The following is a 15,901-nucleotide window of genomic DNA, read 5'->3' as shown; positions in this document are numbered from 1 at the left end:
GCTCCGAGCCCTCTCCCTTTGTCGCCCGGTAGAGCCAGCTGCTGGCCCACGGCTTCCTCCTTCCCAGCTGCTCTGCGGCAGATGCACAGATGGACACCCCAGATCTCTGGGGGCCAGTCCCGCTCTGCCACTTACTGGTTGTGTGGCTTGAGTGTCGGAGCTCTGGCCCCTGAGGCTTTTTGATCCCGACTCATCCATCTCCCCATTGTGGAAACTCAGTCTTTTACTCATTTTTCCCGTTGCAGCTGCTCTTTGCCGCCACGTGCATCCTGAGCTCCAATCCTACCCCTGTTCGCGTCCCTTCGAAAGAACGTGGGCTCAGGGGGTCAGGCACACCGAAGTTCAGTCTCACTGACGCCCAGTGTTAATCGTGTGAGTGTCTAGAGCTCGCTTCACGTCTTTGTGCTTATTTTCTTTTTTGTAAAATGTGGATAATGTTCTCGTGAGGATTACATGAGATGCTCAAGCTCCTGGCACATAGAAGTCCCCTGGGGAACGGCAATAGGATTGGAACCCCGTGGGACCTGTAATGAACTTGTGTGGGGGGGTGGTCAGTTAATAAAAAACACGCGTCTCCTTCCTGCCCAACAGCGGTGGGAGGGAAGGAGAGAGAGATGGCATGCAGGAGTCAGGTGAACGTGATGAGATGGACGAGTTACCAACTTTATCACCGGTAAAAATCCAGGGGGGGCGGGCAGAGCTTAGGTCTGAGGGCGGGCGGCCTTGCTGAAGGCTCCTGAATTAGACTCGCTCAGCCATGACCGCCACCGAACGGTCACAGGCGCTGGAGCACAGAGAGTGGGGCAGGCCCCTTTATAGCACAGGAGAGAGAGGAAGACAGCAGGACATCAGTTCTCTGTAAGCAAGCAGATCCCGGAGAGGAGAGAGAGAACAGAGCTGTGGCTAGATGCGTGTGCGTGTTCGTGCCCGTGCCCAGGGAAGTGCCCTCCCGCATGAGGGCAACAAAACTATACCACTTGAGGGGAAAATTTCCTTGGTTTCTGTTGTCCCTAATAGAACCTAGGACTAGGGGGTAGGCATCCCCTCAGTGACGTGCGTTCTCTCCCGATAGATAAGGGCCGCCCTTGTCGTGCCCCAGCAGGTCCCCCCTCCTGACGGTGTAGACGTCCACAGCCTGCCTTTGACCACTTCTGCCTCCCAGTGTGCTGGCCTTGGCCAGGAACATTTTAGATGAAGTATGATCATGGAATTGAAAGAAAAATTGCCTTCAGACCCATAAAGCTATGTTAGTTTGACATAATTAGGAAGCTGTAATTTTTTCCATAATGTAGAGCTCAGACTTTATTGACCCATTTAATTTTTTTTTTTTTTTAGTAATGACATTTTACTAGAGCAGAGCAGCACGCAATGAGGTGGCCTCTGGCTGGATCTCTTGAATGATTTTAATTAAAAATAATGTTTCCACTTCTGGTAGATGTACCTTTTCTGCAGTGTCTTGGCAACAAAACAATACCACTTGGGGGGGAAACTTCCTTGGTTTCTGTTGTTACTAATAGAATAACCATACTGTCAATTTCCAACTCGAAAGGTTAACGGGTAATGTTCCTAAAGGAACATCACCTTTTAATTGAGTAATCAGTCTTATCAAATTAACCTTTAGACCTTTTCAGTTTCCCTGAGCCGAGTTTCCATTAAATCAAAATAGAGAGTAGGAGGATGTTAATCTAATGTTCTTGGAATTAGTCATTTATAGATCCGCTCCACCCACAGGGTGCATGTTCACTTGGAGGTACCTTTCTTGTTTATTTGTCCCTGACCCCTTTTCGCCTCCATTTCTGGTGAGAGTGTTTCTAGTTTCTGTTGGGGAGGAGCACAAGACCAGAGGCCCCCCTGCTCCTGTTTTCCCTTCCCCGCTCTGCCTGAGGGGCTGGGGGAATGGAGTGTACCTTACGTAGGGCACATTCTGTTAGCATTACCTGGCGTGACCTTGGTTAAACCAAACTAGCTAAGAAAATGAGATGCCAGGGAGGTCCAGGTTCCGCTGAGAGTAGGACCATCTGTTTTCCAAGAACCAAGGGGTTTCCTTCTGTCCTTCCAACTCTACCCCAGGAAGTGAGGGGCTGGGGTCAGGGGGTGGGAAGGTGCCTCACGCAGGGAGGAGAGAGGAGACTCACCCAACGCCCAGGACTGAGAGGCCCAGGCTCACTACTCCCTTCTCTCTTAGGAGGGGTCTGTTCCTAGGATGGATGCAGTCACTGCCTTTGCCCCTGAAGTTTTCCAGGGAAGGCTCTGGAAGGGCTCTGCAGGGGGCCTCCTAAGGAGCACAGATGCAGCCGTATATCAAGCCTGTTCTGCCATCAGCCTCATGCACCGAGTCGGGTCGTTCAAAAAGTATTTGATTATGATGCACCGATCTATCAGCCTGCCAGATCCTAAGCATCGCTCTTGATGATGCGGATACAGCAGTGAACAGGCAAAAAGTCCTTGCCTTTGTGGAACTTAGATTTTTGTGGGGGAAGACAGATAAACAAAATTAAAAAGTCAACGATACAGAGTGTTAGAGCAGGATAAGTGCTTTTAGGAGGAGGGAGGGGGAGGGGAAAGTGGCTAGAAAACGTCAGAAAGGATACAGTCTTATTAAGGTAGGTCAAGGCAGGCCTTATTAAGAGGGGGACGTTCAGTAAACACCTAAAAGAAGGGATCAGTTTATGCAAATATCTGGGGAAAGAACATTCCAGAAGAGGGCAGCCAGCAAGTATAAAGGTCCCAGTGTAGGAGCATGTCTGGAACGTTGCAGGAGCAGCAAGGAGGCTGGTGTGACGGGGCAGGAGGGTTGGGGCCTAGGTGAGGATGAGCTCAGAGAGGCAGCAGGAGCCAGATCTTACAGGCCATCTTAAGGATCTTGTAGCTTTTGCACACACCTTGGCTTCTATTCTAAGGGGGGGGAGGCCACTGGAAGGTCTTGTAAGGACGAGTGATAGGACATGAGTCACTTTGTAACAGCATCAGTATGGCTGCTGTGTTAGGAGAGGCCAGAACAGCAGACCTGCAAGGAGGTTCCAGTTAAATCCAGGCGAGGGATGTCATGGCATCGTGGACCAGAGACAGAGCAGTGGGTGTGATAACAAGAGTTCAGATTCTGGAAATACTCTGAAGGTCGAGTCAAGGAGCGGGTTTGAGAAGAGCAGGCAGGGGCTCAAGGTGGGGCACATTCGTGACACAAATTCAACATCTGAGTGGACGGTTAGATATTCGTGCCTCAAGTTCTTGGAGAGGTTTGGGCTGAGATAGAAGTTTGGGACTTGTGGGCATAAAGCTGATATTTGCACTGCTAAAGCCACAAGACCAGACCAACTCACCCAGCGGGCAATGTGGAGAGATTTCAGGGACTGGGCCATGAAATGTCCATCTTTAAGTGTTCAGGGGGCTGAGAGGTGTCCACAGAAAGCCTGAAAACGAGCAGTGGGTGAGGTGGGAGGAAATCAGGAGGGTGGTGTCGTGGAGGCCAGAGGAAGAAAACTTGAGTCAGGGAGGGGAAGCCCCCGGTTCCTCCCAGTGTGTGCAGTGTAACTGGGTAAGGGCTGAGCCGCTGTGGGGGCTGCTGGTGCCCTGGGAGCGAGGAGAGTAAAGTCTCCTTGGATTGGGGTCAAGAAACAGTGGTCTGGAAACTGGGGACCTGGGTGCAAACTTACTGGAGAAGTTTCACCTTTAAGAAGAGAGAAATTAGCAGTAATTCTTAGGAGACATGGAATTGAGAAGTTTTGTTTCATTTTATTTGTTTAAAATGGGAGAATAATGCCACATTTGGGGGAAAGATCCAGTAGACGGGGGAAAAATGCTATTGGTAACTAACATAGGTAGCTACGTTCGCTCTGTGCTGGCCCCGACTAGCCGCTGTGTGCACATGGTCGATGGTGCAGGGGCGGGAAGGAGCATTGCGGGGGCTGCCCTGGTGTCAGGGGGGGCAGAGCTGGTAGGTGGACATCCACCCTGGACGCGGAGTGAAGGTAGTGTCTGCGGGCCCAGCAGAGGAGGCCGGGAGGAGTGGGGGGAGCCTGGGGGCATTCTCCAAAACCAGGAAGCAGTTATCGCTCACCCTGAGGACGGCTTGAGGAGCACTGGCGGAGGGGGGGGTGCGGAGAAGGAGCGAGGGAAGGCACATGGACCACACCTGCCCGGCACCGTTCGGGACCCACCTGATGGAGCCAGTCTTGTGGTGTCTGTCTGTCTGATTTCCACTTGTTCCTAAACTCAGCTACACAGTGTGCAGTTAACTCTTGGTCTTAACACTGGCCACCGCTGTCCTTGGTCTCGTTCCCACTCCCCGGCCTCCTTCCTGGAGCCAGACTTTGCTGAGTGGCCCTCTGGAGGTTAGGATTAAAATGGTCAGATCAGTTCGACAAGACCCGGGCAAGCAGGTGGTTTTTGAGTGCCCGTCACGGGAAAGCGGCCTGTTCCCGCAGCGTCTAGACGGCACCGTCTTCTGCTCTTTCAGCTGGTCGGGCCGTGGCTTGTGGCCTCAGTCTGTGGCCACCATACTGCATGTCACAGTGACTTTTCCCTTGTCCTTCAAATAAGAGCATTAGAACTTCAGAAGGCCGTTCTTTGTTACTTAAAATCTCCTTTAGTTTCCTCAGATTTTATCATCAAATGATTCTAGAAGCCCATTTGCTCTGGTTTCTTTTTTCAAAACAAAGTGTCGGTCATGGAACATTTGGTCTCCAGATCAGTACTTCTGTCCTTTTAACTGCATTATAAGGACGAGCCTCAATGGCGGTTTCTTTCTTCCTTACTTCCAGCTCTTTCACTCCTCTGTGTTTTCTACTAATGTCTGCTGCTCACCCAGGCCCCAGATCCCCGGAGCTGATGAGGCTGTGCCTCCAACATCTCTTCCGTCCCTGACCGCTTTATGTCTCCGATCCGTCACCTCTTCCCAGTCCCTGCCATCACCCACAGCCTGCCCAGTGCCCCTTTCTTAAACTTCGGCCCAGCAGAAATGTACTAGCACCTGCCTCTTACACAGCGTAGGGAGACAGAGATGAATAAGGCAGGATTCTCTGTCTAGTTTCGATAACCCGTTGACTGATCTTCCCCCTCTATTCCATCTAATGAGATACTGCCGCATTGATCTTCATGAGGCTGAGCCCTTCGATGGGCTACAAAATGCAGCTCCTTCCGCTGGCACTGGAGACCCACCAAGAGCTCGTAGCTCTGCCTGTTCTGTGCTCTGGCCAAATCGAACCGCTGACTGTTCTCCAGATAGGCTCGCTCTCTCCTGATTCCATCCCGTTACTTAGTAAGAGTGTCCACTCTGGTCTCCCCATGGCCACATCCTGCCTTTCAAGATTTGGTTCGTAGATCACCTTCCTCCCCGTCAACTAGTGGGAAAAAAGCGTCCTGTCTTCTGAACTCTTCCCTTTTGTGACATGAGAGACCCCCTGGGTGGTGGTTAAGAGCCAGGATGCCTTGGTTCAAATTCCAGCTCTGCTAATTACTAGTTGTGTGACCTTGGCAAGTTACTTAACCCCTCTCTGCCTCAGTTGCTTCGTGTGTAAATGAAAAGTGTAATAGTTCCCACCTCATAGAGTTTTGAGAAATAAATGGGGAAACATATGCGAAGCACTTAACACAATGAGTTGTATTCATGCGTGGAAGGCGTTACATAACTGTTCGCCTTTGTGATGTGCAAGCATATATGTGAGCCCGTGGATGTTGCCCATCATGATGTAGTTTACTGAGAGCAGGGTCTGTGTTCACATCTGAAGCCCAGACATTAACGGGATAATTCCGTGCTGTCTGTTGGGCGTATACTGTTGACAGGGTTCTGTACTTGCCCCTATGCAATATTTATAGCAAAAATAAGACTATAGCCTTTAACAGTTTTCCATACCTTTTCAGTAACCTTTGAAACAGAGTAGAAAATCATTTACACTCTTCTCTCTCTTCCTTACCCTCAGGAAGCATTTAACTGCATATTAAAGTAATGGGCAGAGTGCCAGCGGTATTCTGTGATTTTGAACTTGCCCCTTTTTAACATACAGATCAAGCAAATAATTTTAAAAAATACATATATTCTTTTAGATTTCTAAACCTGTAAATAAACTTCCCAGTTTCTTCCTCCTTTCCCCCTGAAGTAAATTGACTAGTCCAGACCTATATACCTAATATGGTTTCCTTTCATTGAATCTAATATTTCGGTAAATTGAGGTCTGTAATGAAATTACCCCGCTGTAGCTCGTAAAGGAAGTAAATAAAATTAAAGTTTGATGAATTTCTATATACGTGTCCTATGAGAATATATATTTTTTGGAATTTATTTGCCAGATAGTTAACCTTTTCAAAATAGTAATAATTTTGTTACCGTGATACTTAATATGTCACCAGCAAGCCTTCATCACTTTTGACGGACATGTTTCAAATGGCCATTATGTAGCTGGCGCTCTTTTTAAATTATCACAGAGAAACAGGAGTTTGAACTTTCTTCCACGTTGGCTCTGTGTCCTCACCTGTCATGTCCTCAGGTCTGCGTGCCACCTAAACATCTGTCGTCCCCCCCCCCCCCCCCGCCTGCTGTGCTGGGCGCCCTGGGCTTCGCCGCATCCCTGTACGTCCAGTCAGTCCTCGGCCTGTTCGGTCTTTCTCGGACCTGCTGTGCCTCCTCCCCACCAACGTGGCCTCAGCCCGGGGTCTCTTCATGTCTTCCCATAGCCATGACCAGGCCACCCGGTTCTGCTCTCATCTGCCTCCAGGCCAGCCACCGCAGAGGGCCCCGCGCAAAGTGCAGATTCCTCTGTTTAACATCCTCCTTGGGCACCTGGGTGGCTCAGCCGGTTGAGGATCTAATTCCTGATCTCTGCTCAGGTTGTGATCCCCGGGTGGTGGGATTGAGCCCCACGTCGGGCTCTGTACTGACCATGGAGCCTGCTTAAGATTCTCTCTCTCTCTCTCTCTCTCTCTCTCTCTCTGCACCTTGTCCCCTGCTTGCATGCTCTCTCTCTCTTTCTCTAGAATAAAAAAAAAAAACCCACATCCTCCCGTGACTGCACCAGCAGGCCCCAACCTCTGTATCCCAAGGGCTCCTCTGCAGCTGACAGCGGATGGAGTATTTGTGTGGCCGTTGTGTTTGGGGGGAAACCTATCGATGCTGGAGAAGTAGCTGTTGCGGGTTCAGCACAGTTTCAAGTGAACGTGTGTTTATCGAAACCCTGTCTGTGTTCCTTTGAGAAATAGTGTCGACATCGCTCTACATTCACTGTGGAGACACCGACCGTGCACATGTGTCCCTGCAGCGACTCGAGGCCCCGAGGGCCCCACAGCGTGGACGCTCAGTTTGTGGGGACTGCCCGGTGTACTCCTGTTTTCCCTTCCACACTCAGATTAGCCTCGCGTAGACCGTCTGTCGTGCGGTGATCCGGACACTGACCCGCGGGCTGGGGATTTGTAGCAGGTCTTTTTCGCCGTCCCCTGTGGGAGTGTCCCCCGCTGTGCCCGCCTGGCACCGCCCTGCGCAAACTGACCTCTCCCCCCTCGGGCCCCACTGTCCACTTGCAGACCAACACCATCCAGCACGGTTTCTCGTGCCCCTTCCTCCTCCCCGGGTACCTGTGGCCCGGCGCCTGCCCTGTGCGGGGATCAGAAATAAGCCTTGTTCAGCTTTGGACCCCTGACCCCTGCCACAGTGCCAGCCTATGGGGTTTAGTAGAAAAGTGAACGAATGGATGAATCGCAAGGATCAAATAAGTAAAACGAAATACGCGTAAGGCGTTGAGAGTAGAGTCTGGCGCAAAACTACCTGTTTGGCTACCGTGCGCGGGACACCATTTTAGGTCTTGGGGAAACAGAAAGGAAAAAGATGAAATCCCCGCTTCCGTGAAGCTGACGTTCTCCTGGGAGGAGAGAGACGTCACTACTTCGGGGAGAAGTAAGTGCCGTGAGGCCAAGGAAGCCGGTGAGGAGGAGATGGCAAGGGAGGAGCAGTGCAGTCTGGAGTGTCCCAGCCTGTGTCACAAAGCAGAGCAGAAGGTGACTCTGGAGCTCAGAGATAGCAGCGTAATCCCCAGCACAGGCGCTGAGAATCGGTGACGGGGGCCGGTGCCGGGGGCGAGCCGGGGGGTGGTCACGGAAGCCGGCTGTCATCAGAGATCCGAATGCGGAGGAGGCGCGTGCACGGCTGTGGGAAGACCACCCGCCGGATGCGGACGTGGCAGGCCGCGGCAGGGTCGGGGGCGCGCGTGGTTGATCGGGGGCAACAAAGCAGCCGGTGCAGGCGGGGTGCAGGGCAGGAGGGTGAGTGTCAGGAAGTAGGTCACACGTCAGGCCGGGCCGATGGGGACTTGGTGTTTTATCCCCGGTGAGGATGAGTGGCCGGCAGGGCTAGCGGATGGGGACGGAATGAACTGAGTCTGCACGTTATCCCAGGTCCCTTTTGACCTGATATTTTGTGACCCTGAAGTCAGTGATAATGTCTCGAGTGTTTCAGTCGCGTGTTAATGCTGCCACCCCTGCCCGGCTCTTAGGAAGACGAGCGAGGTACTAGAACTACAACGTTTTGAGTTTCACGGTGCTGCGTTTTCGCAGGCGAGCGCCCTCGCCAGCTCAGTCACGTTTGAGGTTTTTAACTTAGTATCAGGGGGACATGAAATGGTCTGAAAGCCCTTTAATTGTGAGTTTCCGAGGCGGTGTGTGGAAAGAGGGCAGCCTGAGAGCCTTTCACACGCACCCGCAGGGGCACAGGCCCCCTGACGTTCGTCGACTTCTGCCCTCGTGTTACGGGAAAGCCTTCCATCGCTGCCCCTGTTCTTAGAGTGAGAGCCCACATGCCTGCCAAGGCCTGCTCGCCTTGCCCTGGCTGGACTGGCGGCTGCAGGTGGGTCTCTGCAGGAAGGTCTCTGCAGGAAGCTCCGCCTACCTAGCGGCCTTGGCCGGTGTTGGCTCCGCTGTTTAGCCCCTGCTTCTCCCACCGCGCAGCCTGCTCGGTTCCTCTTCCCCGCCTCCGGTCTCAGCGTAAACGTCACGTCCGCAGGGAAGCTCTCTCTTCCCTTCCCGCCCCGTCCACACAGTAGTGGCGGTCATTTGCTGCTGCTCTAACATTTTGTCTCCCCTCCCCACCTTTTTTTTTTTTTTCCTCTTTTTAGCCACATCATGTCTGAGTACGGGAGGATGACAGACACAGAGCGAGACCAGATAGACCAGGACGCTCAGACGTTCATGAGGACCTGCTCTGAAGCGATTCAGCAACTGCGAACACAAGGTGAGGTGCTCTGAGCCGCCAGCGCGACTGATGGGACGAGGCTCGTGCGCACAGCCGGCTGACGCTCTGTCTTGTGTCCCTGCTCGAGTCTAGGTTTCGGGACTTTAAAATTCTTCTTTTCTTGATCAGCGTGTTAACCTAAGCCGTTAAAAGTAGGGAAGAGGCCGTAGTTCGGGTCACGCGGGTCGGGGAGGGGGTAGCAAGGACCTCTCCAGGCACAACCAAACATTTCGTAAGGGTGCCGGGGCACCGCGGACGGATGGTGTGTGCGTGCCTGTGTTGTGTGTGGCGTTCAGGGGGCCGTGGTCGAGGCACGTGGACGAGGACGGAAGACGGTCGTCTCCGCGCTCTAGCTGTAGTATTGGACTTTGGGATCCAACTGTCGTGCCGAAGAGGAGGGCTGTGGAGCCGGGGGGGCTGATGTGCCCACCCCAGCCCCACCACATTCTGCCCAGACGGCTTTGGCAAGTCACTTAACCGCCTTAGGCCTCGGTTTCTTCGTCTATAAAATGGAGACAGTGCCAGGGCGTATCTCTTCGGGTTGTTACGAGAATTCAGTTGAATTCAGCCCATGCTCAGAGCCGTAGTTGGCACTTGGGTTATTAGTCACTTGCTGCCACTGATGTTTCACTTTTATCGAGGCAGTGCGATAGCTTCCCAAATCGTATATCCTCCTGGATTCTTTCGTAGCGTGCTTAGACGGGTACAGATTGCGTGAAATAGCCCAAAGTTCAGAGTGGGCAGATGGCTGCTGTGTTCTTGACACTGACTTCTACCTGGGAAGCTTCCATCACAGCCCTGAAGGGCCATTGGAGTCTGACAACAGCTATGGGCATTCTTGCCCGAGAAATACACGTACACCCAAAATTTTGTGTGCAGTCTCACGGTTCCGCTGAATCGCTCAGGGGAATCTCAGGTTACGCAGCCGTATAATAAAAACGTGATTCATGTCCTGTCCCCCTGAGGGCCTGTACATTCATTGAAATCACCTAGAAAATACATGATTGTGAATAAAATCAGCAATTAGGTACCAAACCGTGTGAGCTTGGGCTTCTTGTTGACTGAACCGTGGCAGTTTCTTTGTGCTCAAAGAAAGAAAGAAAGAAACAGGGCTCCAAATTGCCTTTGGGATTAGCAGTAATATATGCTAAGTGCTGCCAGAGGGCCTGCCTGCCGTAGGCACCCGCTCTCCCGGTGAGTGGGAGCTGTCCTGCCAAAATGGATGGCATGGACTCAGAGACAACGTGACAGTTGCAGAAGCCGGGCATCCTTGTGGCTAAGACAGTCCAGGAAGGTTTCCTTGAGAAGGAAGGCCCACCTCCAGGTCTGAGGGGCGCGTGGAACGTGAGTGGCTGAGGGGGAGGACGGAGCATTCCAAGCTGGAAAACAGCACCGACCGGCCGGCTGGTGTGTGGTTTGAGTTTGATTTAAACATGTTCCTCGAAGGTCAGCTTGAGCATTGGGTGCTGTTAGTACAAACGGGGTCGGCTCTCCAGAAGTGAGCCCCATCGAGTACGAGCCCTGCGTGCCGTAATAAACCATAAATTCTTTGACTGTAGTTTTTCTACAGGTTTAATCTTTTGCTCGTGCGAAGCCCAGTAAATCTTGCTCTTTTACAAATGGAATGGCACTTGACAGAAGGCTTGTTTTATAGCCGTATTTTTAAAAATACTTTCCGTAGAGAAACTGTTGTAAGGAAGCTGATGAATTGTTCTTCGGTGTAATTGAATACGGAGACCTGACTGTTGTCCTTTTCTGTTCCAGCCCACAAGGAGGTACACTCCCAGCAAGTGAAGGAGCACAGGAGTGCCGTTTTGGATTTCATTGAAGATTACTTGAAAAGTATTGTGTTTTATCTTAAGGGTCAAACGTGGCATTGCACGACAGACGTGTTGCGAGATGTAGCTTTGCTAGCTGAAGCCCATAGTGTCTCATTATGTTTCGTGACACCCTTGCCTGACAAGCGGTTTTAAATGGTCTCTGTTCTGGTGTTTTCCCTACAACAGGAGTTTGTAAACTTTACTCAGAACAAAGAGCCATCCGAGTTAAGCGAGTGGTGGATAAGAAGAGACTGTAAGTATTGTCTCTGTTGGTGTTCCGTAATTAATAATAGTAATAACAACAATGGACGTTTGTAGAGTCTTCATGCTTTACGACGCACGGAGCTCGCGTGTCCTCGGAAAATGCCATAGCCAGGCCTTACTGAGCCCTGACTGTGCTGGGCACGGTACCAGATTCGTCGCTAGCTCGCAGCTGCCCTACGGGGCAGGTACTGTTGTTATCCCCGATTTCCGGACGGGGCGGCCGCTGTGGGGCGGCTGTGGGGAACTCAGGAGGTAGCAGCTCTGCGGTTCGAGCCCAGGCTGTGTGGTTCAGAATTCACACGCACGCCCATCCTGTGCAGATAGCCCTGTGAGGCTGGCGCGGTTTTAGCCATCTCACCTCTTTCTCTTTGCGCCCCCCTTCCCCGCCGCCTCCCCCGTGCCGCTCCTTGTGGTCTCTCAGAGTGTTTTCCTGAGGCCGGAGCTGGGGCGCAGCAGTCAGTGAGGCACCCCCCCCCCCCCCCCCCCCCCCGCCCAGCTCACCCACGGCACGCACCTCCCTTCTAACAAGGCACCCACTCAGTGCCGGGCGCTGTCACGAACCCCCTTTGGCAGGCGAGGACATTAGAGCCCCAGCAGGTTAAATGACTTGCCCAAGGCCACACAGCCAGGAAGCAGCAGAGCCACGCTTCGGTATCTCCCGTGGCACGTGTCTGTCCCCCGAGCTGTCCTCCCTGGAGGAGCACGTGCCGGCTTGTGGGGCACAGGGACTCAAAACTGCTTCCCCTCCAGCTGCCCAGCCTGAGACAGGGTTCTTAAATGAGCGAGGAGCAAAGGTCCGGGTTTCAACTCTTGACCACTTCTGAACTGGTCTTGAGAAGACTGGAGGGTGTTCTTTCAGAAGGTAACAGTACGTACTATTGGGCGGCAGCTTTTCTTAATTCCGATTGTGTCGAGACCCCCAGCGCCAGCCCCGGTTCGGTGCTGCACTAGCAGGGCCTGTGGGACTCAGGGCCGAGATCATCTGCGGTGAGAGGGCACGGAGCAGACGGCGAAGGGAAAGGGCACCCAGGCGAGGTGCAGAGGAAGCCGGGAGCAGGCTTCTAAGGGTCCCCTCCAGTGGAGTCACACAGGATGTGACTTGTGACCACTTGTGTGAACTGGCCACTGGGGAAGCTTATTAGAAGCTCACTGGCCCAGGGATTTTACTGGGGGGCTGCTCACAAAGGCGCCTTCTGCTTGGCACTTACCAAAATTCCAGACTCCCAGAAGGAAAGCCCGTGTTCCGCATGAACCACACTGTTCGCACAACGGTTCAAGCACAGGGAGCCACTCTTAGCAGTTAGGGTTGCGGGAACCCTCCCGAAGTCCCAGTTCCCAGCCACCAGCCCAGGGCTGAGCCTGTGCACAGGTCTTTGCAGAGAGCAGTCTCGGGCCTGCACGGATACTTGTCCCCACGCTGGTGAGACGCATTTGAAATTGTAAATGCCAACAAGTGGAAGCATTTGCAGGGGATACTAAGTGGATACGTTAATGTGTGTTACCTGTCGGCAAATAATTACTTGTTTATTACACAAGGCAATGAGGAGAGGCAAGGGGAGAGAGAGAGAGAGAGAGAGAGAGAGAGAGAGAGAGAGAGAGTCTCTGCCCTCAAGGAGCTAAGACTCAGGCTGGTTGCCATGGAAACATGAAAAGGTAGCCAGTTTCATCAGGATGTCTCATAACTAATTAGCAAGTTCAGAAGGGGAAACGGTGCCATCGAGTAGCACAGCATCGTGCCTCAGAGCTCAGACTCTACGCCAGACAGCCTGTGTTCCTGTCCCCCCTCTGCCACTTACCAGCTGTGTGACTTTGGGACGATTGCTTGACTTCTCTACGCCTTCGTTTCCTCACTCGTAAAGTGGAGAAATTCAAAATACCTACGTTGGTGGGTTGTGAGAACAAAATGCATCGGTGTATGTAGGGCAAGCGTTTACATGTGTTCATTTGGACTGTTAACTCCGGTGAAGCGTTTACCGCGTCTTTACCAATGTGTCAGCTTATTTCATCTGATCCCCGACATTTGATCCTCCCTGTTAATATTAAGTATGAGCATCTGGTTTTGTAGAGGTGATTGAGGCCCGGGGAATCTGGGTGACTTGCCCCGCCCCCCACAGCCGCAGCAAGGTTTGAACCCCGGGGCACCGTGGCGGATTTCGCAGACAGCAGGCTTTGCGTTGGATCCCAGAAAGGGACGGCAGAGAACGCAGGCAGTCCAGGCTTGGGGAGGGGTGTGGGAGGAGGGGTGCCCAGAGCCGGCCCTGAACAAGAAGAGTGGGCTCTGGCCGCGTGTGACTTACCGTCCACACGGGGTGGCGGTCACTCTGCCTCCCAGCCACCAGCCAGAGAGGCACCCGTTTCTGCTTCCCCAGCCAAGCGGACCCTGCACTTGAGGCTCAACAGGCACCCCGGGTCGAGTGAGAACGGGCTTTTGCTGCTGCCGCCTCAGTTCTTGGTTCTCAGCGGAGGTTTTGACCAATTAACGTCAGTCAGATGGGAGTTGTTCTCATTTCCACAAGTCAAGTACAGCCTCGTCTCCTGCCGGGTAGCTGCCCTGTGCCAGTTACTTTGAGCAAAAGACCTTGAGGGAAATAACTGTGTGACCCTCACAGTGTAGTCCAGCCTCCTTCTAGTTCTTTCCTCACCTTGTCCCAGAAGACATTGCCCAAAACATACATGAAATTTTACCACTCTCTTGCTCCCCATGTCTTACCAAAGCAGAGCTTCGTAGCATGGCATTCAAGGCTCGTGATTGGACAGCGGCCTTTGTCTCTTGGTCGGTCCCTGTGGATCTCTGCTCTGACCATACGTGACTCCCTCTGTGTTCTGAAGAGGCCTTGTGCTTTGAAGCCCTCATGCCTTAATGCTCACTGATTTCTCTGCCCAGAATGCCTTTCACGGAACCCTGTATCTTCTGTCCCTCCTCCCTTCCCTCCTCTGGCAAGCAAACTGATGTATCCTTCCAGCCCCAATTAGGATGCTGCTTGCTCTCCAGAGACTTCCTGCCTCCCGCAGGCCGTGCTGGTGGCTCCTTTGTGGGTCCCCTGCTCACCGTCATGGCCCGTGTAACCCACATGCTCTCGGAGGGCTGCCGTCGCACCACCCGAGCCCATTACGTGGCACCATGCCTGGCCTGGCCTGGGGAGGCCACTCACTGAGGGCTCTCGAGTGAAAGAGTGACAGGGTGCCTGAAGATAAGTTGCCTGTGAGGGTTTTTACCGTCAAGTCGGATCTGTGGGAACTTTGCTTTTGTATTATTTTGTTTTGATTGGTGATAGTTATTGATAAAAATCATTCTCATAAAACGGATTCGAAAAACCCAAGGGCTCATGTTTTATGGCAGTGTTGTTACTATCATGTTTCTTTCGTTCTTGGCAAAAGTAAAGCCTATTTATTAGTTAAGGAACTGCTTGTTTTCAATCTGTCATAGTATAGGATAAAAGATACTCTATGCTGGTTTTTTTTTCAGACAAGGTGATAGCACACTAATCTCTCCTATCAAAGGGCACTTACTTGGATGAGATGTTTGCTCACGTAGCCAGAAATAGTCTCAGCTGACCTTTCTGCAGTTCCCTGTCTATGACTGTTTTCTTAGAAGGGTAGCACCCTTGTTAAATGTGACTTTTTTCTTCCATTCCCCTGACAACTGTACAGCAAAAGAAAAAAACAAATACGAGATAGAGATCATGTATGTTCCACGAAGCCTGAAATATTTACCATCTGGCCCTTTACAGAAAAAGCGTGCCGACCCCTGGCTTACAACAGGCTTTCTGAGGTGAAGGACCGCTTTTTTGTTGTTGTTCGTTCTTTGCCATCCATCGTGGATGGAGGTGTATTCCACTGCGCAGGTCGGGTTCACAGCTTGGGGCGCGGGCGACCCTGCCACCATAGTTTGAGCTGAACCGATGAGCAGGATGTGTTTCTGATGAAGGGGCAACGTCAGATCGCCGTAAATGTCTCTGTATGTTTACTGTGTTTTTATCCTCGTCTTGTAGCAGACCAGTAACAAACAGTCGGTAGCCTGGTGCTGGTCTGCGGAGCCCCTTTTGTGCGGCCCTGGCTTGGTGCCCAGTAAATACCTGTGTGGGTGTGGAGATGACTTGCTCAAGGTGGCGTGAGGTTCTCCTGCTGTGGGAGCGCACGGTGCCTGTGCCAGAGGAGATACCTTCGTCTGAAAGTCACTTTTGAAATGATGGAACGATACTGAAAATACCTTTTTTCTACCTAGAGCCTTTGTTGGGGGCAGAAAAGAAGTGTAAAAGCCATACTTAACTCTGGAACATTAATCACTTTTCTCTAACTTTTGTATAAGGGCAAGAAGTTGTTCCACACGTTTTCTTGTTTCAAAACTGAAAAATCTGTTTCTCTCCCTCTTTCTGCTCTTCTCAAAAATTTTTTTTGTTTTTGTTTTTTGAGAAAGAGTGAGGCTGCAGAGGGAGGGAGGGAGGGAAGGGGGGGAGAGAGAGAGAGAGAGAGAGAGAGAGAGAGAGAGAGAGAGAGAGAAAATGAATGAATGGAAATATGTCACGTAGGCTCAGCGTGCGTGGGGCTCCATCATCATGACCCGAGCTGAAATCAAGAGTTGGATGCTCAAATGACTAAGCTACCC

General features: G+C 52.0%; 1 protein-coding gene across 3 annotated transcripts in view; it reads left to right on the top strand.

Annotated features, from left to right (window-relative positions):
* STX18 (syntaxin 18) overlaps positions 1–15,901 on the top strand; it is a 119,486-nt gene that overhangs the window by 72,931 nt on the left and 30,654 nt on the right. For all 3 annotated transcript variants that reach the window (XM_042936907.1, XM_042936908.1, XM_042936909.1), the window contains exons 3-5: positions 9,096–9,211; positions 10,976–11,053; positions 11,218–11,284. In XM_042936907.1, coding sequence (XP_042792841.1) covers positions 9,096–9,211; positions 10,976–11,053; positions 11,218–11,284 — 261 coding nt within the window. The remainder of the gene's footprint in view (positions 1–9,095; positions 9,212–10,975; positions 11,054–11,217; positions 11,285–15,901) is intronic.

This window comes from Panthera leo, chromosome B1, assembly GCF_018350215.1.
Source record: "Panthera leo isolate Ple1 chromosome B1, P.leo_Ple1_pat1.1, whole genome shotgun sequence".
NCBI lineage: Eukaryota > Metazoa > Chordata > Mammalia > Carnivora > Felidae > Panthera > Panthera leo.
This window is presented reverse-complemented; position numbering and strand designations above follow the sequence as displayed.